The 22,749-nt window shown below is 39.3% G+C and overlaps 1 protein-coding gene across 2 annotated transcripts in view; it reads left to right on the top strand.

The window, feature by feature from the left end:
* LOC127445214 (paired box protein Pax-5-like) overlaps positions 1 to 22,749 on the top strand; it is a 51,485-nt gene that overhangs the window by 7,256 nt on the left and 21,480 nt on the right. Inside the window, exons 3-7 of one of the 2 annotated variants that reach the window (XM_051705106.1) lie at positions 2,910 to 3,107; positions 3,658 to 3,719; positions 8,310 to 8,435; positions 15,457 to 15,557; positions 21,686 to 21,815. In XM_051705106.1, coding sequence (XP_051561066.1) covers positions 2,910 to 3,107; positions 3,658 to 3,719; positions 8,310 to 8,435; positions 15,457 to 15,557; positions 21,686 to 21,815 — 617 coding nt within the window. Of the gene's footprint in view, positions 1 to 2,909; positions 3,108 to 3,657; positions 3,720 to 8,309; positions 8,436 to 15,456; positions 15,639 to 21,685; positions 21,816 to 22,749 lie in introns of both variants that reach the window. The other variant, XM_051705105.1, reaches the window with a different exon arrangement.

Genomic DNA, 22,749 nt, shown 5'->3' with positions numbered 1-22,749 from the left:
CAGTAAGTTCTGCCTGTAAAAACCCTCCTTACATTCTTTCATCAAAATACTTGTTGATGCATATTATATCTCAGTTTCTTGAATTGTAGAATATATGTACACTGATAGGCCATTGGGTTGATAGTCCCTCTGGCATTGGTTCAACTTGAGGCTGACTCAGCGCTTCCTTTCACACAAGACATGTTGAAATTCAAAAATTCGGAAATCTCGCACTGAAGCCAAAGTCAAAGCACAGTCTTTCTTTCAGTGACAAAAAAAAAAAGAAAAGATTCATCACATTTTACATTTGCATCAAAATGACACTGGCACCATACGTCTCCTGAGGAGGGAGGGATGGGTGGAAGGACAGAGAGAGAGAGAGAGAGAGAGAGAGAGAGGAGGAAAGAGAAGGAGAGAGGGAGGAAGGGGTTAAGGGGGAGGACAGAATTTGAATGGATAAAGGTGTGGATTAGTGCTAGAGCCTTTAGCTATATTAAAAAATGTGTTTCTCATTGTTCTCTTTTGCCTCAACCCTCTTCCCCCAGCCCCAGTCCAGCTCACTCAACCGTTACTGCAGCCCTCTGAGTGTGTCTGTCTGTGTGTGTGCGGTAATATCTTCCCTTTCTGCTCAGGCAGAAAACATGCTAATATGTGGGCTGCAAGTGAGGTTTGAGTAAATAAGGCGTATGACTAACTCTGCTCGTGTGTTAATGAGGGAATTTCCTGCGTGCTCATTTCAGTTTACTTTTCATGGCTGTGCTGTAGGGATTGGGCTTTTGGTTTATGTTTATGTGCTTTACTAAAGCAATAAGCCACAAGAGACCATGTGTTAGAGTGATTTTACCATGGGTAAAGGGTGTTCTTAGAAGCGGAGTGCCTTCAACCCCCTTAAACATGGTAAAATCACAATAATACAAAGCTTCTCATGGCTGATAAAATGGCTGTAACAACATTATGATTAAAGACACCAAAGTTCAATTAAAAGTAGTATTTATTGGTGCATTTAATTGGAATAAAAGATTCTCCTTACTAAGTAATATAGTTCATTAGCCTAACTGTAGGTTGTCTGTGGGTGCCAAGCAACGTAGCATCTTGACACATTAATATGGAATACTCTGGAGGCCAAAAGTTTGGAATAATTTACAGATTTTGCTGTTTCGGAAGGAAATTGGTACTTTAGTTCACCAAAGTGGCATTCAACTGATCACAAGGTATAGTCAGGACATTACTGATGTAAAAAACAGCACCATCACTATTTGAAAAAGTCAGTAACCGCGCCACCACGAGGACAAACTAAGTAGTGGGAATTGGGCATTTCAAACTGGGAGAAAAGGGATTAAATAAAAAAAAGAAAAGAAAAAAAAAAGAAAAGAATTGCAAAGAAAAAGCCACTTTTGAAACGGAAAAACAAAAAGAAAAGGTTAGAGTGGGCAAAGAAACACAGACATTGGACAACAGATAATTGGAAAAGAGTGTTCTGGATCTTAACCCCATTGAGCTTTTGTGGGATCAGCTAGACTGTAAGGTGCGTGAGAAGTGCCCAACAAGACAGTCACATCTATGGCAAGTGCTACAGGAAGTGTGGGGTGAAATGTCACCTGAGTATCTGGACAAACTGACAGCTGGGATGCCAAAGATCTGCAAAGCTGTCATTGCTGCACGTGGAGGATTTTTTTGATGAGAACTCTTTGAAGTAGTAATAGTAATTTTTCACATTATTAATGTCCTGACTATACATTGTGATAAGTTGAATGCCACTTTGGTGAATAAAAGTACCAATTTCTTTCCATAAGAGCAAAATCTGTACATTATTCCAAACTTTTGGCCGCCAGTGTACGTCACAGGTGTGGGTTTATTTCACAACAGCTTTGAGAATTTTATAGAATAGAGAAAATTGAGAGAAAATGAAGTCTTTTAAAAATGTTGTTTACGTGCATGCCTCATAAGTAGAATGGGAGGCAGTGTTTGTGCAAGTAGTATATTGATGTGCAAGTGTGTCAGTGGTTTTGTCGAAACAGCCCCCATGTGTAGGCTACATCAGAGTAAAAGGCACCCCTTAAGGAAATTATTATAATTATTTTTTTTTCTGGTCACTGAGGCTATCAAGATTGGAAAAAGTGCATTTCTTATTACTTAATGGATAACTTGTGTGAAAATAAATAATAAGTAAAGCTGTTTTGATTCAAATCAATTTTTGAAAAAAAGGTGGCGAAACTTGGGGTAAAGACCCCCAGTTGGGTTGGTGATAGTGATATAGGGGCTATAATTATAGGGCAAAATTAGTCAACTTATGCACATACTTTTAGGACAGAAAGATGCCTTTTTGAGTAAGAAATTGAAATAATGCATATTCAAAAAACAACCACTTCAGAAAAGGTGCACCATTTCCTGTGAATTTCAATCACATTTTGCATTTCACAACATGTCAAGTATTTTATAAACAAATAACAACATTGTGATTGGATCTGTAAATGTGAGAACAAATCTACCCCTCCCCCCACCCCCACCCCCAACTTAAGAAAAGTAATGCGTTTTATATGGGTTATTAAAATGCATTTTCTTTAATCACCTTGAACAAAACTGAAAATGACAAATATGTATTTGTCTCAAAATAAATCTGATAATTTCAGGGATTCTCACTGACTACATACTGTAAATTGGCAACATTTTAAAAGTTATTAAATGTTAGATCAAACTACAAAATCAGCCTTTAGACATTACATGCAATGACCTCGTAGATCAGGAACATTTTTGCAATACATAGTGACAAACAAATGTTTAGGGATCTGCTGTGGTATTTTTTTGTATTTATTTTTTTATTTTTTATTTTTTTGGGGGGGAGAAAGTGAAATGCGATATGAATGAGTATGATCTAACTTTCTGCTTATCTTGCCAGATGATACACAGCTCTCTATCTAACTGCTTGACAGGTACTATGAGACAGGCAGCATCAGACCAGGGGTGATCGGAGGCTCCAAACCAAAGGTTGCTACACCCAAAGTCGTCGACAAAATCGCTGATTACAAACGCCAAAACCCAACCATGTTTGCCTGGGAGATCCGAGACAGACTTCTGGCAGAGAGAGTGTGTGACAATGACAGTGTGCCCAGCGTCAGCTCAATCAACAGGTGTGGGTGTGTGTGTGATTCTGAATTTGTGTGTGCCATTGTGTCACTTACATAATGTGCATAAAGTGTTTGGGTGTGTTTGTGCATATGTGTGCACAAATCATTATGAATTTGATAAAAAGTTGATCAGTAGATTTGAAGAGGGATTAAACAAGGCACGGAAGAAAGAGAATAGAGAGAGAGGGAAAAAGAAGAAAATAAATGGACTGAGTTAGTGGAGTAAAAGAAACACATATTCATGAGGGGTGTCCAGCTCACTGGTTCAACAGCATGTGTACAATGACAACCCCTCTCAGAGAGAGAGAGAGAGTGAGAGAGAGAGAGAGAGAGAGAGAGAGAGAGAGAGAGGGACGAAGATGAGAGGGGAAAGGTGCTTTGCTTGAGCAGCCATGCAGGAAGTGTGAGACTATGCTGCCATGTCAGCCTGCACGAGCCACTTCTCACACACACACACACACACACACACACACACACACACACACACACACACACACACACACACACACACAAAGTAAGGTCAGTAATGCCCTTTTCTCTTTGTTTGCTGCAGGATCATTCGCACTAAAGTCCAGCAGCCACCTGGCCAATCAGCTGTCTCTGCCCATAACTTAGGTAAGGGTTACACTTCTTTTAGAACACTGACTCAAGTCACTCACTCTCACTGATACCCTGAACTTCCACTGTAATGGTCCTTCAATCATTAGTATCTGGTATAGTAAACCTTGTTTGCCTATTCTAAAAGTCCCCCCAGGACTTCTGCAGGTTAAGAAGGATTATAACATAGCAACATGATCACACACGAATATTGTTTTCGAGAGTTCTGGTACCCTCGGAATGGCCACATTATGCCGACTCACCGACAAGTGACATCTCCTACGAGACATTTAACATTGGCTCCAGCATGTTTCCCTTCCCCTGTGGTGCAACAGGAAGTGCATTGCATCAGCAGTGTTGGAGACCCGGGTTCAGATTCTGTCTTGAAACCAAGAAGTCATCGCGTTCACATAATCAGTACGAGCGCAATTTGGAGGCTACATTTTTCCCTCTAGCATTTCATTTTACTCCACTGATAGTAAGGTTTAGGTTTGGGGGTTGGGAGGTATACAGTATATAAAATATGAATTCCTCTTCACTGTATTACATCCTGGACAGCTGAAAACAACTTGCTTCACAACTCACTTTTGACACCCCTCCGTGGACATTTCACCCGGAAAATGGAGCTCAAACGCGCCCATATGCCCAACAACACTTATTGCTTTGGCCACTGAGAGCAGTGTTTCGCATTTTGGTGAAAAGTCAACCTACTGTTTCCGATTTCACTGTGAAATCAATCTGAATACCACGGGTGTGCTGCCGAAATGCATGCAGTGACCATACCAGTAGTAGACTACGGCCCTGACTAACTAAAGGTTTTTGTATATAAAACATGTGCAAACTAGCAAATTAGCACGTCCTTGCAATTTTTCCAGAAATGAATATGAATATGAAATTTAGAGGCATGCCTCCAGATGCGCATAATTTATCAAGCCTGAAAGTCCTTTTAGAAGCGTAAACTGTGATAGCAAATGAATATGAATGAAAGGCAGATATTAATCTGATTCACTCTGTGCATCATGCAGTCATTGTGGTAAAATAGACACTTTGAGAATGGAGAATACAAAGAACACCCATTGATGACATACAACTCCTCCAACTCTTAGGTTAAAAAAAGCCTACTACAATTTATGCCCAAATTATGCTATAATATCATGTTTTAAACATTATTTGTAACTGATGAAATATTGCGAAATCCAGTGCTCGATTGAAGCGGACCGCCCAGTGCACACCAGTAAATAGTAAAGAGAGCAAGGTTTCTTCCGTGCAGCCTCTGGTTTGAAATTCAGATTTCAGTGGCTTAAAGTGTGCATAGTATTGTATTTTCCTCTTTGTGAATTATAAATTAAGGTGAAGAGTGTCATACACGCATATTCTCATAAACAACTCTAACACTTGCTAAATAGCAGGGATTTTATTATGATATCATATAATCCTATAAATAAACAGATTTATATGAATAAATGCCATATTGAATAAAAACAAAATGGTATTTAGAGAGAGCTGTAGTATAAGTGAGCACGCATTTGGTGAAAGTACCACATGCAAAAGCCTCATTTTGGAAGGTGTGTCCAAAATATTTGCATGTGTAGTTATTTGCTAAAAATTTTTTGTAAACCACCCACAAAATGCCCATGATGCGCAAATGCAGTTTGATGGATTGCACAAGCAAATTAGCACCCGCTATTTGGAATCTGAGTAAATCAGGGCCTATATGTCCAATGCTGCCCTTGTCCATGAAGACGGACATGTCCTCTGATGGATCGACTTCACATCGACTCTCGTCACAATACAAATTCCTCTCTAACCTCCACAACATCGTAGAGCAAGAACATCCATCCTTGGGGCATAAAACCTTTGCCTTTTTTTTTTTTTTTGGGTATTGCAAAAAGGTTGCTCTTTTATAGCTAAGGGGACTTAATGGTGTATCATTGTTCTCCAAAAGTATAAACTTTGTTCCAAATGTTTGTTCTAAAATTCCTGTGTTGAAGAAAACTTCAAAAGCACACATAATTGATGTAGAGTAAAGAGCGAGATAACCAAATTAATGTGGTTAGCATAGCTCATATAATTAGGTCTTAGAAGAAATGTTTATCTTTGACTTTTGATTGCAGATTTTGGTATCCTGGCAAATATGAGCACAGTTTGTCACATTTTTTAGATCTCTTCTGTAATTTAATGGACAAATATGAGATTACAAGGGTCTTTTTCTCAAGGAAAAATCTGAGAAGTGGAAGACTTAGACAAAAGTCTCCATTTGCTCTTCATTTAACCACATTGTTGAAGGAGAAGCATTTATGATTTGTCGTTACCCTCTGGCACTGATCTATGACTGGTTTTTGACACTCAAGTTTTGCCCCAAACTACTATAAGGGAGTCTTCAAAAGTGCTCTGAGATCAGTTTTAGGAGGAAAACTCCAGTCAACAGTTAATAAAGTAGTGGATTGTGTTTGTCTCTCTGTCAGTAATCTTCATAATCGCACACTGCTGCTTAATCTAAATTAATTTCACACGCACAGTGCTCGCCAGTTCACCGTCTCCCTCAGATTATGATGATAAATAGTTCTCATACTCAGGCGGAAAATTGAAATTTAGGGACTTTGAATACAAAGCGTTCGCTTCGGGTTTCCATTCCTCGACGTGAGGTGAAAAAGGCGCGAAAGAATAAGAGAATCAGATAATTGAAACGATAAATCAAGAGTAAAAAATGGAGGGATATGCATTCATTACATTTTCCACCTGGTTAGCATACGAGAGCGACAGGCGAGCAAAGGCGTTTATCTTTTCTAGCGATTTGTTTTTCTTTTTTCCCACCTTCTCCATTTTTGCACAGTCTATTGGGATGTGGGATTAGCCTCATCTCTACACCTTAGTGTCCCCTTGGGGCCACTGTACTGTCACTCAGGCTGTACATCAGCTGACAGGAAGTGAGATAAAGAGGAGAGAGACGGAATGTCAGAGAGAAGACTTAAAGCCCTCATCCCCTACCACGTAGACCTCACAGACAGTCAGACACGTCGAAAAGCTGTTAGCTTGTTAGCGTCTTATCCTTGGGCAGCAGCATATTGCCAGAATAAAGTGACAGCTGGTATAGGTGAAAGGTTATTTTGGCAGGAAAAATGCCAGACCAATAACCATGAATGGAAAAACAGAAACACAAGAACAAATTTTACACTAACAAATGACAAATATGTTGGGAGCTTCAAATGGTCAGGAGCTAAAATCACATAAAACACAATATAAATATAGAATAGAAGCCTTTATTTTGGTCACACATACATTTTTGCATATATACAGTGAAAATTATTTGTTTTCACATATCCCAGCTAAGCTGGGGTCAGAGTGCAGGGTCAGCCATGATATGGTGCCCCTGGAGCAGATAGGGTCAAATGCCTTGCTCAAGGGCCCAACAGTGGCATCTTGGTAGTGCTGGGGCTTGAACCATCAACCTTCAGCGCCTTAACCACTGAGCCACCACTGCCCTATATATATATGTATATATGCATTTGGCAGATGCTTTCATTAAGCGCGACTTACAGTTCAAACTGTACGTTTTATCAGTTTGTGCACTCTGTGAGGATTAAACGCTTGACCTTGGTGTTGTTGGTGCACCATACTTTACCACAACACAAAATGAAATAAACAAAATGGAAGTCAGTTATGAATAAGGCAGGCAGGTAATGAATACAATGAAAGGAGGCTAAAAGTGGGATAAAAGTACAGTCTATTCATTGGTTTGGACTGTTTAATATCTTTGTGTCAATCATTGAGCTGACAAAAAGAAATCCAGATCTTCTTCATTCTTCCCCTAGATCTAGAAAGATGCTCAAAACAGTCAAACAAGCATGTGTTGGTCAACATTTAGACACCAGCCATGCTGCTGGGGCCAGTGTTTAGAAGAACACTTAAATCTGAGATGCAGGCTGTCCTGTAAGATGATTACATTTAAACCAATGTGACATTAAAATGTGTCATCAATTACTACTTGCCTCATTCTAGAATCCACATGAGATCAGTAAGAGAAGCTCTTTTAACCGCTGAACGATGGTTTAAAGTAAAACATATGCATTAGATAATGTGTAGTCATGTTCTGCATTCATGGCGCTAATGCTAATGCTAACATGCAATACATGGCCATTATATTACCATTTGCTATTATATTTGATCATGAAAATATGATATGGTAATGGAAAGTGTCTCTATGCGAACAATCATACAGATGGTCAGTTTCCACCAGCTCTGCGACTCTGAACTCCAGTGTGCTCATATTGACTGATCTTGACTGAGCGAAGAAATGATTGCTGTCAAAGTAGTTGGCAGTATGAAAAAGTTTAACAGCCGGTATGAAGTTTGCACTGGAAGAGTGTTTCGAACTACCACAACAAAACTCAAAATCCCCTTCTTTTTGGCCAGATTTTGTTCGACATCACACCTGTTCATTCTTCGATTTTGCTAAAGGTATGTTGGCGCCTTTAGACAGAGGCGGAGTTAGGATTTGGGAGGCCCCTAGCAACTGTCCAACCGGGGGCCCTTTTCGTTGTTTTACCAATGTTCTTGTAGTGTAGGAGAGGCCTCTGTAGTTTTTATAGCCTCTCTGTAACTTTCTAGCCTCTACAGTGGCAGTTACCCAGGTGTCCGCAGTAACCAGTGACGCGGCAGGCTCCTCCTACTCCATCAGCGGGATTCTGGGAATTAGCTCACCTGCCGATGCAAGCAAGCGAAAGAGAGATGAAAGTAAGTCCATGTGCATATATCTATATATCTGTGAGTGTGCTTTTTAATGGGAATTGGAAAAGAATAGGCTTGATTGTTTCATTCATTTTTAGTTTAAAGTGTTATTTCACACAGGGCATTTAGTAACTAATGAGACATTCTGTCTACCAGCAATTACAGAAAAAAAAATCAATTACATCCTGTATTCAACCTCGTCTTTCTTTCATTCCTATGCATACCAGCACCTCAATGCACACGTACACACTCACATACACACAGAGCACAGATGGAAGTTGCTGAACATTGACAGATGCATCAGAGTAGGAGGGGGATTGGATACCACTGGCATGTCTTTGATAAACATCTCTATCCAGGAGAGGCACAGTGTGTGCATGTGGATGTGCATGCATGTTTGTTTGCACACATGTGTCTATTAAAAAAACATTGCTTGGCAGACCCCTGCAGTACATGAGGGAACTCCAGATGTCACCCATATACACACCTACCCACACAGTAGGACTTCATAGAATGCCAGACATCAACAGTCGGCACTAACAATTTCATTTTGCTATGTAGTCATTTTACACATCCGAAATATGAAGAATAAATGTTTTGACAGGTAATAAATGCTTGGATGCCATTTATATTATATCATACTATAAAGTGCACAAGGCAAAATTAATGAATGCAAACTCTAGATAAAACAAAACATGGTGTAACTTTGTAAGATGGCTTCAGGCTTAGTTTAGCACATTAATATACACACACACACACATACACATCCACACATCAACGTTCATCCAAGCTCCAATTAGGCCGAAGTCTGCCATTTTAATTAATGCAACACATCACATCCAGCAGGGAAGGAGGGGCGACTAAATGAATTTGTGTGTTTAATTGACTTGGGGAAACTACGGGTGGTCAGCACTATGATATTTTGCAGTGTGTGTGTGAGTGTGCATGTGCGCACAGCGAGGTGCGCACTCTAATGGGTTTGCTGAAAGCATAAAGTTACATGATTGATGGTTTGGCAGCTAGTACGCTGATTGTAAATGTTAGGATGCACAAGGCACCTGTTAAGGAGTGTGGTAAAGACTGGGATTCGTCTGAGCTTGTGAGAGAGTTATAAATTTAATAAAGAGGTATTTTGTGTGCTTCGCTAAATTGTGTCTGTGTAATACTAGAAATGTATGTCCTTTGAAAAGGGAGAGGAGAGAAAATGTGTGTTTAGTGAAGCAGGACGCTATGATTTGCAGCTGCACACAAGCAGAAAGGGAACTAACAGAGGGTTTGGATGGCTTAGTGTGTGTGTGTGTGTGTGTGTGTGTGTGTGTGTGTGTGTTTGGGAAAGCCCAGTGCTGACCTTTGACCCAGGGGAAGTGATCTGAAAGAGAGAACTTGACTTGTGGGGCCTCTAGAACAGAAGCATTGTGTCTGCCCATTCTCTCTGAACAGAGGAGGAAAGGAATAGGGGAGGAGTGGAGGAAAGGAGGAATAGAATAAAGAAAGACAGGAGGCCTGTGGTACGGGGCAGAGGGGTCACAACATTGTTCTCTTTACCCCATGAATGAATAAAGAAATCCTTCCTTTAATGTAACAGCTTCAAAAATGGAAGGAAAATAAAAAAATCCATGACCTGAATTCACATTTCCAAATAGTACAAAGCTATAGTTGTTATTCTATTAAATTTAACAGAATAAACTAGACCTGGGTCTCAATTCAGGATGTTTGTATCCGTTGTGGGAATCATCCAACCTGGTCTCATGAAATTTACGTGAGCATTGATATATGTTTGCAAAACTGAATTTATGTGCTTCATTACACATTTGGCTGCAGTTTCCAAGAGAAATGTCCAGCGGGTGGCACCAAAACCAAGCGAAATGAGATTATTATCAGACAAGGTTTTCAGATGGAGGTTTTAATAAGTAAAAAGTACCTCTAATCATATAGGAATAAGTGTGTATATGTAGCGTCTGTAATACAAGTGTTAGTAAATATATAGAGTAACGTTCATTCTATGAGACCATTGAATGACATTACTACACCTACTTTTTTTGCAAAATAATTTTTATGTGGCTCATTGTACGTATTGTGGCAATTTCCCTAGAGGTGCTTCAACAATTAATTTTATTCCCTTTCATACAAATCACGAGTAAAACGGCAAATTATCGGTTCATAAGCACATACTTTTAGTCATCTTCCTCACATAATGCTATGTGAGCCAAAAGTGTGAGAAGCACCACGAATTTATGTGGTTGCTTTACCAATTGCATTTTTCATGTCACATTTGCTTTTAATGATACTATTGTTTAGGTTTAAATTTAAGGTTAAGGTAGGGAGGTAGGTAGGTTTTGTTGATTTAAAGCCTTAACCGTATAAACTCGCTTTTAGCGCCACTTAGTGGACATGGAATGTGATAAGTCCTGATAGTGTAATGAACAACGTAATATAATTTTGCAAAAATGTTGCCACAGTAACTTTCATGAGATCAGGCTCAAATCATCAGGAAAGAAAAGACTTCCTCTGCTGTTTAATATTTTCACTTCTTGTCCAGTTTCGGTTCAGTCATTTTTATCTCCGTTCATTTGGTGGAATATTCTGAATGGAAGATAGAGGACATTTTTAATGGGGGGGGGGGGGGGGGGCGATAGGGGATATATGATAACAGTGGGATTTGTTAAAGGTTGGTATCCCTCTTTTCAGAGACTCATACTTTGATCTGTCAAGGTTGACACACACACACACACACACTCGCACACACACGCACACACACACACACACACACCAAGTGCATCAAATTCAAAATCCAATGAGCAGCTTTCTCTGCTCCTAAAAAACCTTCAACCTCACCCCAGAGAGAGCAAGAAAGCCAGAGGAAGACGGAGAGAGAGAGAGAGGGAGAGGGCACAACGGTGATCTCATTGTTGCTATTGTCTCTGGTTTTGAAGCGAGGAAGAGAAGATGCCTCTTCTCCGTTCTCCTTCTGTGTATGTGTGTGTGTGAATAGTAGGGTTAACCCTGAATGCAGCTGGGCTGTATTGTGTCTGGTTACAGAGAGTGGTTTTCTATAGCAGTTTCAGTGTCTGAAAGACAAAAGGCCAGAGAAACACTGGTCATCTGAATACCTAAGACCACTGAAAATCTGTGAGTGTGAGGTTTGAAACTTAACGTGGGGAAGGTTGGTTAACCGTGATGCCGGTATAGTGTGTTTGTTTAAATTTGGTGGAAAATAGCTTTATTGGCGAGTTCTCTTCTTTCTGTATCTTTTTTGCTCTGATATGGCTGAGTGGGCTTCCAGTTCTGTAAAAAATTGCATTTCACACATGGAGGCTGAAACTGTGAAATACTATCACTTACACGCATGACATACACACACAAACAGTCACAGATATACAGTACACACATCTATGTAATAGTAACAACCAAAAAAAAAAAAAAAAAAAAACATTATTTTGACACTTTATGGCTATGTTAACATGGGTCTAAATACTTAACCTTAATTTTACACACATTCTCTAGATGTATCAGTAGTAGTCCAAAAGTCTGAGACCACATAAAAAATCTGGAAGTAAACATTTTGGGATTTTGAAAAATTTCAAATAAAGATATAATTTCAATTTAAGTATTAACTTCTAGGACAGTATTCTAATGTAAGCAAATCTGTGACATTGACCATGTTAACTCTTTGTACAAAAGGTCAGATTTCCTTGTTTCCATTGGAACACACAAGATGCTCATTAGAATAATTTCAAATCATGCTGGGATAACATGGATCATCAGATCCATCAGTTTTTCACAAATTTGTGGAGTCTGTACCAGCTCGAGTGCATGCTGTCATTCAAACAAAAAAAGAGCATGCCAAATACTGAGAAATTCTGAACTTCATGTAAAATGAATGTTCAACTTTTTATTCAGATTGTTATGCTGTTTATTTAATTTGTAATGAAACATTTTGTATTAAATTAAAATATAATGGTCTCAGTGGGACCCCACTATTTTCAAAAACTGTCCTGTTCATACACATTAACACCCATGCACACAAATATACAGTAAGCACATGGTTTACGGTACTTTTGTACCAAGATATGAGCACAGAAGCACACTTTCAGCAATCTTTTGTGTATGTGTGTGTGTGTATTTGTGTGTGCAGTCAGTGGACAGTCTTTGAGGTGAGTGGAAAGCAATAAAGCTGCTGAAATGGTGCCATTTCACAGACATGATTGATCAATTGAATTCTATCAGACACACTGACTGCTAGGATTAAGAGAGTCAAAACACTGGAGATCATACACTGTCTGTGTATTCTCTCTGTGTGTGTGTAAGAGAGAGAGAGAGAGAGAGAGAGAGAGAGAGCACATTTAAGATTTGTTGATGTAAGTCCTAGCGTTGAGGTGTATTAGAGACACATGGGAGCTGCATGCCATCAGGGAGAATATCTTTCTCTGAAATAACTCCAGACTGCTGTAAACTGGATCTGAATTCACATTCAAATTGACTGAATTTTGTTTTCAAGTGAAGGAGGAAAAAAATATATGTTTGGATAGCTGCTTTGTCTGCCTGTCATTTTATCCTTCTACCTCTCCATATCACTCTCTCTCTCTCTCTCTCTCTCTCTCTCTCTCTCTCTCTCTGTCTCGTCTTATGGGGATTGCTCTGGCCTCTGACTCTAACTCCCTAGAATAACCTCTCAGAGGCATTTTGAAGAAATGAATTGGCTCTATATCAGGGATTTTCATTTGTATTCTTCTTTTTCATCCCTCTCTCTCTCTCTTTTTCTCTCCCTGTAATCATTTGAGGGTTGTAGCTTTCTCAGCTCTTATAATTGTCTCTTCAGAAACTCAACAGCCCAGTAATATCTGACTCACACGCTGCCTTAACACTCACTCAGAGAGGAGGATGCAAGTTTCTCTAAAAGTCAAGTTCCCAAACCATATGATCATGTTCTTATTACAGAAATCACAAGATTTTTTTTGTTTTGTTTTGTTTTTTTGCTGCATGTAATTATGCATATTATTCATAGAGTTTTAGATTCCCAAGACTATGTCAAAAGAGATCTTACTTCAAGAAAGTTTATTTATTGTTATTGTACAATGAGTTTATAAAATCAGAAGTTGTTTAAGAATGAAGTCTTATTCCTAAATGTCCTCCTTTCTTAATGATTAAATTGTACAGTGTAAATGGGAAGTCCATTTCCATGATTTTAGGTTAAAATTTCTATGAATGTATTCATGTTCAAAGTTTTGCTTTCAGTAGTCCATTTTTAATGTGGTGTGACAAATACATTTTTAAAAGTACAAATACTCCAAATAATCTCTCAATTAATTTGAGGTCATAAAAGCTGCAGCACGAAGATTTTAAAATTAGGCTGACTTTTTCAGCCATCATGGTTCCATCAATATTTTTCCCATACATTATTTCTATGGGGATTTTGCAAAAGCCAGCTCCAAGGTGAATGACGTCATTACAAACTTTGATTTAAAGCAAAAATTGGACAAAAACACACAGTTACAAGACTGTGTACTTCACATATTTAAAGGGATAGTTCACCCAAAAATTATTTACTCACTCTCATTTCTTCATCAGAACACATTTGAAGAAAAATAGAAAAATATCTTAGCTCAGTAGGTCCTTAAAATGCAAGTGAATGGTAATCCGACTTTTAAAGCTCCAAGAATCACGGACAGTCAGCATAAACATCATCCATATGACTCCAGCTGTTAAATGAATGTCTTCTAAAGCAACATGATCGTTTTTGGTGCAAAAAACATCAAAATGTAAGTACTTTTTAACTATAAACCATCGCTTCCAGTAAGCAGCAGTATATGCATTTTCAAGAGCGATGAGTTCACGTGGTCTGTCTTGTGATGATGACATGTTATGGACGTTCATCTCTTGGTTGAGACATCCAGGATAAGAACACAAATGCACTGTTGTGAGTAAAGAAACAGATAATTACAGATCTAAATAAAAACCAATGAAGCTTCAGTACAGCATTCCTCCTACTCAGTTGTAAACAGCACTGCTCTTCTGGGAGTGTTTTGCATGCGTTCAAGTGCCAATGCGATTGCGACACATGCACATACCGCTGCTGACCGGAAGCGATGCTTTATATTTAAAAATATTGATGTGGATCTTAAATATTGATCTTTTAAGCACCAAAAGCGATCGTGTCGCTTTAGAAGATATTAATTTAAATGCTGGAGTCGTATGGATGACGTTTATGCTGACTATCTGTGATTTTTGAAGCTTCAAAAGTCTGATCACGATCCACTTGTATTTTAAGGACCTACTAAGTTAAGATATTTTTCTATTTTTCTTCAAAAGTATTCTGCTGAAGAAAGAAAGTCATATACATCTGGGGTATCATCATGAGGGTAGATAAATGATGAGAGAATTTTCATTTTTGGGTGAACTATCCCTTTAACGAGGGAATGAACTACAGTCCCATGAAGCATTACGAATGATGTAATCAAATTAAAAAGGACAGAAAAGTATAAAATGATTGATTTAGAAGTGTTGATTATGTGTATAGAAACACTGTATTTAAATCTGATTGCAAAAATAATTTGAGAGTGTAGAAAGACCAACTCGATCGCGTCATTCATGCAAGTGGGCGGCTGCTGCAGAGCTTGTTTGGTGCGCTTTGTTTGCCGCAGTTCTCTGTTTGGTTGAGTGTTTTTCTTCAGGATCATGGGTAGTGTAGTTCTTCACCAAGAATTCCATTATTAAACACGATTTCTTAAACTTGAATTTGAAATAACATAGACTGAAGGCTTCAACAGAAGCATATACCTTCGATTAACGACCTCGGAATTCATGGTAGGTCTGTCTTTAAAGGTTTATAAGTTATTGATAAAAATGTATTTGCCTATAAAAGAATGGGATTTCTACTTACGGAACTCAACCTTTGCATTGTTTGCGAAATGCTAATTCGATGAAGTACAGTTTGTCACACTGCAGGACATGTCAACTTTCCAAAAGTTTTTCATGTCAACTAACCAAGTATTGATTCTTTATGAATGGCATGTGCATTTCTCTCCAGATCTACAGGATTCTCCTTTGGCGAATGGCCACACTCACTCGGGGCGGGACTTCCTGCGGAAGCAGATGCGAGGAGAGCTCTTTACACCGCAGCAGCTCGAGGTATTGGACCATGTCTTTGATCGACAGCCCTGTCATGACATTTACCACACCCCTGACAACATCAGCTACAAGCCCGCCCAGGTAAGGGCTGGGGAGTATGGGTGCGTTCACTTTCATGGTGGTGGTGTGCACCTCTGAAAGCTTATGCTTGCCCCTGTCTGGCTTCCAGCATCGCTTGACCCCTTCGCAACTCTGCTGCTGACCTATGCACCGCCCAGTAAACCCAAAATTGACCTTTCACCTCACTAAGCTTATGCTGGGGCTTTGACCCCGCTGGTGCCAGTGTGTCCCCTTTAGAGTTTTTTTTGCTGAGGTTAAGTCCAAACACTGCATAGGGGTAGGGTTAAGTAGCACACACTTGTTCACTAGTTTGCAAAAGTTACCCACACACGTCATGATGCTTTATTTGTCTACCTGAGCACATCAGATACATTCAGCAAACATTATTTCCAAAAACATATTACACTACACAATGAGACATATTGTTAAGCATTTCAGTTTATATTCTGTATACATTTCAGTGAGATATTGGAAACTGCACAGTGTATATCTTTAAAAGGATAGTTCACAAAACAAAAAGTGAATGAAAAAATAGTTATCTTTGGGTGAACTATCCCTTTAAGTTTTAACTGTTCTCTAGCAGTGCTGGCTTTACATTTGCTGTACTTGTAAGTGATTGAATCTTTGAACTGGCTCAGTATGGCTAAAAATTAAACAGATAGTAGAGTATATCAATAAAAGTACAGCTAAATGGACACACATATGGTCACATGCCACATGAAAACTTATCACAAGAATAGGGAGTCAAAGATGTCACTCAAAAGTCAAATGCAGTCACCCCCACATTCATTCGTTCACTAATACAAGGCCAGTGTCAGAGTTCTATAGACTTGTCTGAAAGACCCCATAATTCCTCTGTCCATTTCGCCACTGAGCGCTGAGGCTGGCAAGGTCAAAGGCTACTGAGTAGGGCATTAACCTTAGGGTCAATCCACCTCCCCTGGGTGTGTGTGAGTCAAGTTTGTTGTGGCACAAGCTATCAGACAAATTGAGAACTGGGAATTTTGAGCTGGCTCTCTTTTGTTAGGCAGAAACGAGAGAGTGTGTGTGAGAGGTATATGCTAACAGGTCTTGTGTGATTGACAGACAGGTTGTTTCTCATCCATTGACAGCCTAACCTGTGAAAGCTACTCAAGGAGAGAGAAATGATGGAGAGCTTGATTCGGTTTGAGTGTGTTTGAGTCTCCCAGGGACGGGAGATGAACTTGATTTTGCTCTTCTCCTTGCACCTACTCACTTGATCAGGTTAAAGTCATTGTTAAATGTCTTTCCCAATCCCAACCCATTCCCACTTCCATAACCTGACATATTTCAGAGTGAAACAGGTTATTTAACTAGAGAAATGTAGGGCAGGACAATATTTTATCCATCAGGAATTGATTGAATTGTGAAAATGGGCATTACATATCAAAATGGAGCCGGGAGTTGTAGCGGAGGGGGTGAAAAGAGAAATTCATGATGCCTGCCGAAAAAGAAAGTTGTTCCAGGGGCGGAGCAAACATTAAGACATTTTTTTTCTTTGAAATAATGTGCACTGGTGAATAAGACCAACAACATCCATTAAGAATGTAAATAGAGTTCATTTAGATTTCACTTTGACTATAAAATAAGCTCTTCATTAAATAAAAAAAAATTAAAAAATAAAATAAAAAGATACCGGTTGATGGCATGGTGATATAATTCTATCAAAAACTACATCAACTGAAAAACTTGAACAAAAAAACATTTAGTGAATTTCACATGACTAAATTTACAACCTACTTCCCATCCAGTCACAGTGAAGTAAAAATGTACTATTAAAGGCCTCAATGTATTTCATACGAAATCGAAGAAGGAACGGGTGTGACGTCATTTAGAACAAAATCTGGCCCAAAAAAAAAGGTGTTTTTGAGTTCATTTCAGTGGTTCGTATTAGCTTGCCAGGGCGAACTTTTAGGAAAACTTCTGACTGGCTGCTAAACACCTTCTTACTGTCATTGGTCCATGTTATTGGTAGGTGTGACCTAGAGCTCCAACCTAGAGGCCGACAGCTAATTCTGTTTACGCTCTTCAGTCAGTCAAAATCAGTCAATATGAACACATCAGCATGTGGAATTATTAGTGACCTGGTGCAAATTTACCTACAACAGTACAATCGTTCACGTACAGACATTTTACAAGACCATGTCGAGATTTTTTATTTTATTTTAATTAGTCTACAAAAGGAATCAAATCTATTCAAATATTCTCAAGTGCCCATTCACTCATATGCCATCTGCAACGAAAGCCATTCACACATCTGATCTCCCCAAAGTAAGATATGCCTGACTTATCATCAATCTTTTGTCTGTTTTTCCCCCATTAACACTCTTTTATACACCCATTTTGCAGTAGTATCATCATAAATTACAATAACAGAGTGTAATAGGTGCATATTATGGCCGCGTATAGCGTGTTGTTAGGGTTAGGGTTAATTCAGAATGTAAACATGATAAATAAAACATTTCTACTGCATTTATATATTACTTTAAATCATCATCAGTTGTTAAAATAGTTTCTTTTACTGACCTCATGTGAATTCTACTTATAAAATGAAGCATAAAGTCATTGATAACACATTTTATTGTCAAATTAGTTAGGTTTTACTTAGTGTCCTCGTATTTAAATGTACCTCTAAACGCCGTCCCACTGCGGAGGGCGGGTGTCTGAATGTTCACAAACAGTATACTCGGCTGTTTCTAACGTCTTTTTACTCTTGAATGAATAAGAACTTCTATGGAAGTATATCAAGGCCTTAACACCTGCAAACTCTGCACATCCCTCAGAAGAATCATAACATTAGGAAAAAGTGGCTGATGTTTATTTTTTAACAAGGTCTCTGATCATTCCAGTCTGACCTTTAAGCTCAGATTGTTTGTGAACCGGTCACAAAGTCATATAAGTTTTGCAAAGAGGCTGATTGACAGCACCAACTATATTGAACCAGACAGCAAACCCGCATCCTGTTAGTAAGTGTTGTTTCTCATTTCACATGCAAAGAGGGCCTTTTTAAGTCTTAAAGCTGAAGTATGCAACTTCATCTGTGTTAAAATACTTTCTCCTATCCAAGCTTAATAAGCAGAGACAACTAAGTAAGCCATTCATAGGTAAATTTTCTGTCATAAAAAAACTGTAAGCACTGTGTCTCTGTGGCACTATGAAAATCCTCTGTTTTGTGCAACCTGTCTATACAAACACAATAGCATTGATGCGACCAATGGCGTGAGTTGCGGGCGAGACTATCTCTTTATTGGACCAACAGCGGATGGGGATGTATTCAGAAAGCTATTTTAAAAAAATGTTTATTTTTGCAATTCCATTTGGTGGCGATAGTGGCGCAGAAAACATATTTTCAGCATGAAAGCAAAAAAAATAAAAATAAAAAATAAACATTCTGTTTAATATTAAAGGTCAGGAAGGTGATAGAATGAGGCCATAAAAAAACGAAATAGGGAATGTTATTGGCAATAAAACTTCGCTAAAATTATGATGGAAAAAATAAATACAGGAAAAATATAGACAGTATATAAAAATTTATGATATGATCCCTCTCCCAGTATAATATTTGATTGTTAGGGTTTATGTCATCTTTAATCCTTAACACTACAACTGCACTGGCATATTTATAGTTGGATGAATAGTGACACTTGCGGTTTGTATGCAGTTTTGACTGAACTTTTTAGTTACCTTCTTATGTTAAATACTGCGCACTGTCACAAGAGTCGCTTTAGTAAGAAAGCATCAGCCAAGAATATTAACACAAAATGTAAATTTCTCTCTCTCTCTCTCTCTCTCTCTCTCGCTCTCTCTCCACCCATAAATTTACTTTCAACGTATATCTGTTAGATTCTGATGAAATTTCTTTTTTCATCTTTTGTCCTTACTTTCTTTCTCTCCATCTCTTTTACATTTCTAGCCACATTACCCTTCTTTCTACTTCTCCTCTCATTTGCTCTCTCCATCTCTCAGTTTGTGGCGCTGGAAGGACCATTAAGCACTGGTAGATCTATTAATTAGTGTCCTGCACTTCGAGTGGGAGCGTATAAAACAGTGCACGCTCGTGAGAGTCATTTCATTTGAATTTCCTCTTTCCATCTCCTTACATTATGTCAGAGATACATCAACAGCCCAACAACCCTTACCCTTTACTAATTACCCTACCAGACCAAGAGTCAGATGAACCGAGAGAAAGAGAGACAGAGAGATCAAGGAACTGAGGGCTAGCAATTTATAATGTGAAGAAGATTTCAAAAAATGTCAAGTTTAGAGGTAAAAGATTTGACCAGAAAAGTACCCATGGAAAGGATTAGGTGTTTATGACAATGTGTTCTCATACTGAGCATTTTAAATGGTTAAAACTGGGCATTCACTGTTGTGTAAGCACACGGTGTGTGTGTGTGTGTGTGTGTGTGTGTGTGTGTGTGGACGCTGAAATTCTCAACTCTCTGCTCCCTGCCAGTCAGTCTCATTTAATACTGCATGCACTGCTAAATACCGCAACAAGCCCCCCCCCCCCATCTCTCTTTCTCAGTATACCACACACACACATACACACAGTGCAGTTTACATGCTATTCCAGGAGACAATACATATAAGCTAAGGGGAAAAGAGAGAAAGTGAGAATGGGTGAGAGAAAGAGCATCTGAGAGGAAATACTATTATGTAAATGTGGCTGCGGGTTGGGGTGAAATTATTTTGGTGTTGCGCGATTAGGGGCCTCATCTGTTATTGATGTGCGCAGAGAGCCATTACAGAAGGGCTGTGTCAAAAACGACCCCCGGGAAAACTGTGACCCCAGAGAGAAAGGGATAGCGATAGAGAGAAAAAGAAATGCAGTTGAAATGGAATTCCAGTAAGTTTCGGATAGTCTGTGTGCCTGTTATTTAGTCAAAATCAATCAAATCAAAAGCTCAGATGATTTGGTTTTCAATTCTTTTTTATAAACCCTATTCCTTAACACCCATATTGTCCATGCCTTCCTCGCTCTCTCTCTCAACATCTGGCCTTTCTCCAATCTTTGACGCAGCTGTGGTGTGTGTGCAGTGTCTGTCTATGTGTGAAATGTGTATGTGTGTGCACTGTGTATGATGGGCGCTGATGGGTTGTGTGGCTTCAGAACTGACAACATTTACAGGCTAAAATGAGAATCATCTATCTTCACTAGGATGCTGTCAGAGGCAGGGCCAAACTTTATAATCCCCAATTACTACAGCTCGCCTCCCCATCTACATACACACATGATGAGGGGGTGGGTGCGAGATGCATAAATACAGAGGAAATGCCTATCTCAGTCTAAATGATTGAAACAGAGAAAAAGAGGGGAGTCAGGGATGGAGAGAGGTAGTGAGAGAGGGAGATAGAGGAGGTGGACGGCATGAGCGCTGATTGGTAAGGTCACAGTCTACTGCCCTCGCTGTGGTGATGAGCACAGAGGTGTTTAAGGGGTCACTGAGATACACACATACACACATTCACACACAAACACAAAGAACACACTGTGTAATGCAGCACTAGTTTGCTTACAGTTCAAAATTTATTTAAAGGAATATTAAATGTGGATGGTAATAGGCTGTGATGGTATCTGCAAGGTAACAGCAGGGGCAGGTGTGACTGTCCAGAGACTGTTGGGTGTAATTCGCACCTAATCAGGGTTATTAATAGCCTCCTCCAGCACTAAAACAGAAGCGACATCCACTTCCCAAAGTCTGCTATCAAACCTCATCCACACCTGAGTGACAATCCCCATTACCGCCAATGGAGATGAATCACTGTGGGTGTGTGTGGGGTTGGGGGATGGGATGGCGGTACAGAGATCATTGTAAGTAATTGGTCATGAAAGCACACAAGCGGGGTCAGTCTGAGGTCGGCCATAAACATCACCTGGATCTACGCCACTGCTATTCATGAGCTCTGACTACATGCTTGTGAAGCACGTTTCAGACACATTCAGGGAAGCGCATAACACACTCACAAGCAAGTACAAAGATCTGGGTTAATGAACGAAGTGATTTTCTTTCATTGTCGCCATGTAATGAAATCTCTCTCCGTAGACGTCTGATTACTCGGCCATGGCATCTTTGGCCGGCGGATTGGAGGAGATGAAGAACAGCTTGGTGAATCAGACAGGAGCAGAGTTGGGTTCATCTGTAGCAGGACCTCAATCATATCCGCTAGTGTCCGGTAAGCAAACTACAAATCAGACTATCAGAAATTTCTTAGCACCATTTAGTTACTTTCAGTTTAAAAGTCAACATCAGAGTTATTCAGTTCCATTCATGGAGGCCTACTGTCCTGCAGAGTTAGTTCCAACCCTGCTCCTACACACCTGTAAATTCAAGTAATCCTGAAGACCTGGATTAGCTGGTTCAGGTGTGTTTGTTTAGGGTTTAGCTAAACTCTGTACGGAGCTCCTTAGAGGACAGGTAGGGAATTTTTTTTTTATTACTTTTGCATGCCCTCACAATCAGTTTTTCATGCCCTTGTAAAATGTTTTGCGTTACCTCGCTAGTAATTAAAACAGTTTGTGTTCCCTCGAAATAATTTTTTATCCCTCATCTTAATACATTTTGTGTTCCTTCGCAATGTTACTATAGTAGTCTAATGCTGTTGTAACCATGACTGTAATAACCATGGTTTTTACTTGGGAGAATCCATCATCTGGATGCCATTAACCATGATTTTACTACAGTAATACTTAATAGTAGTATGGGTTTACCATACCTGCCAACACGCCCGATTTTACCGTGTTTCTCCCGTTTTTTCCACCCTTCCTCCCGCTGTACCCCCGATATACAATTTCTCCCAATAAACTCACGACTTTGTGTACACTCTGTGTATTAGACCTTCAGGTAGGGTTGCCACCCGTCCCGTAAAATACGTGATCGTCCCGTATTTAAATATGAAATGAAGTGTCCCGTCTCTAATCAATAAATCGATTTGTCCCGTAAGCTGGTCAGATGGCGTCACGGCGAAATCATTCCAGATCGTTAACTTAACACTGACATAAGTTGGAATGTTTTCATATGGTGGGTAAGGGGTTGTCTGAAAAGTCCACACACTGTGCTGATACATGCTAATACTGTGGATGGTGTGGTAAGGGGTCATCTGAAAAGTC

This window comes from Myxocyprinus asiaticus, chromosome 8, assembly GCF_019703515.2.
Source record: "Myxocyprinus asiaticus isolate MX2 ecotype Aquarium Trade chromosome 8, UBuf_Myxa_2, whole genome shotgun sequence".
Lineage (NCBI taxonomy): Eukaryota > Metazoa > Chordata > Actinopteri > Cypriniformes > Catostomidae > Myxocyprinus > Myxocyprinus asiaticus.
The sequence above is the reverse complement of the archived record's forward strand: the minus strand, read 5'-3'. Positions and strand labels throughout refer to the sequence as shown.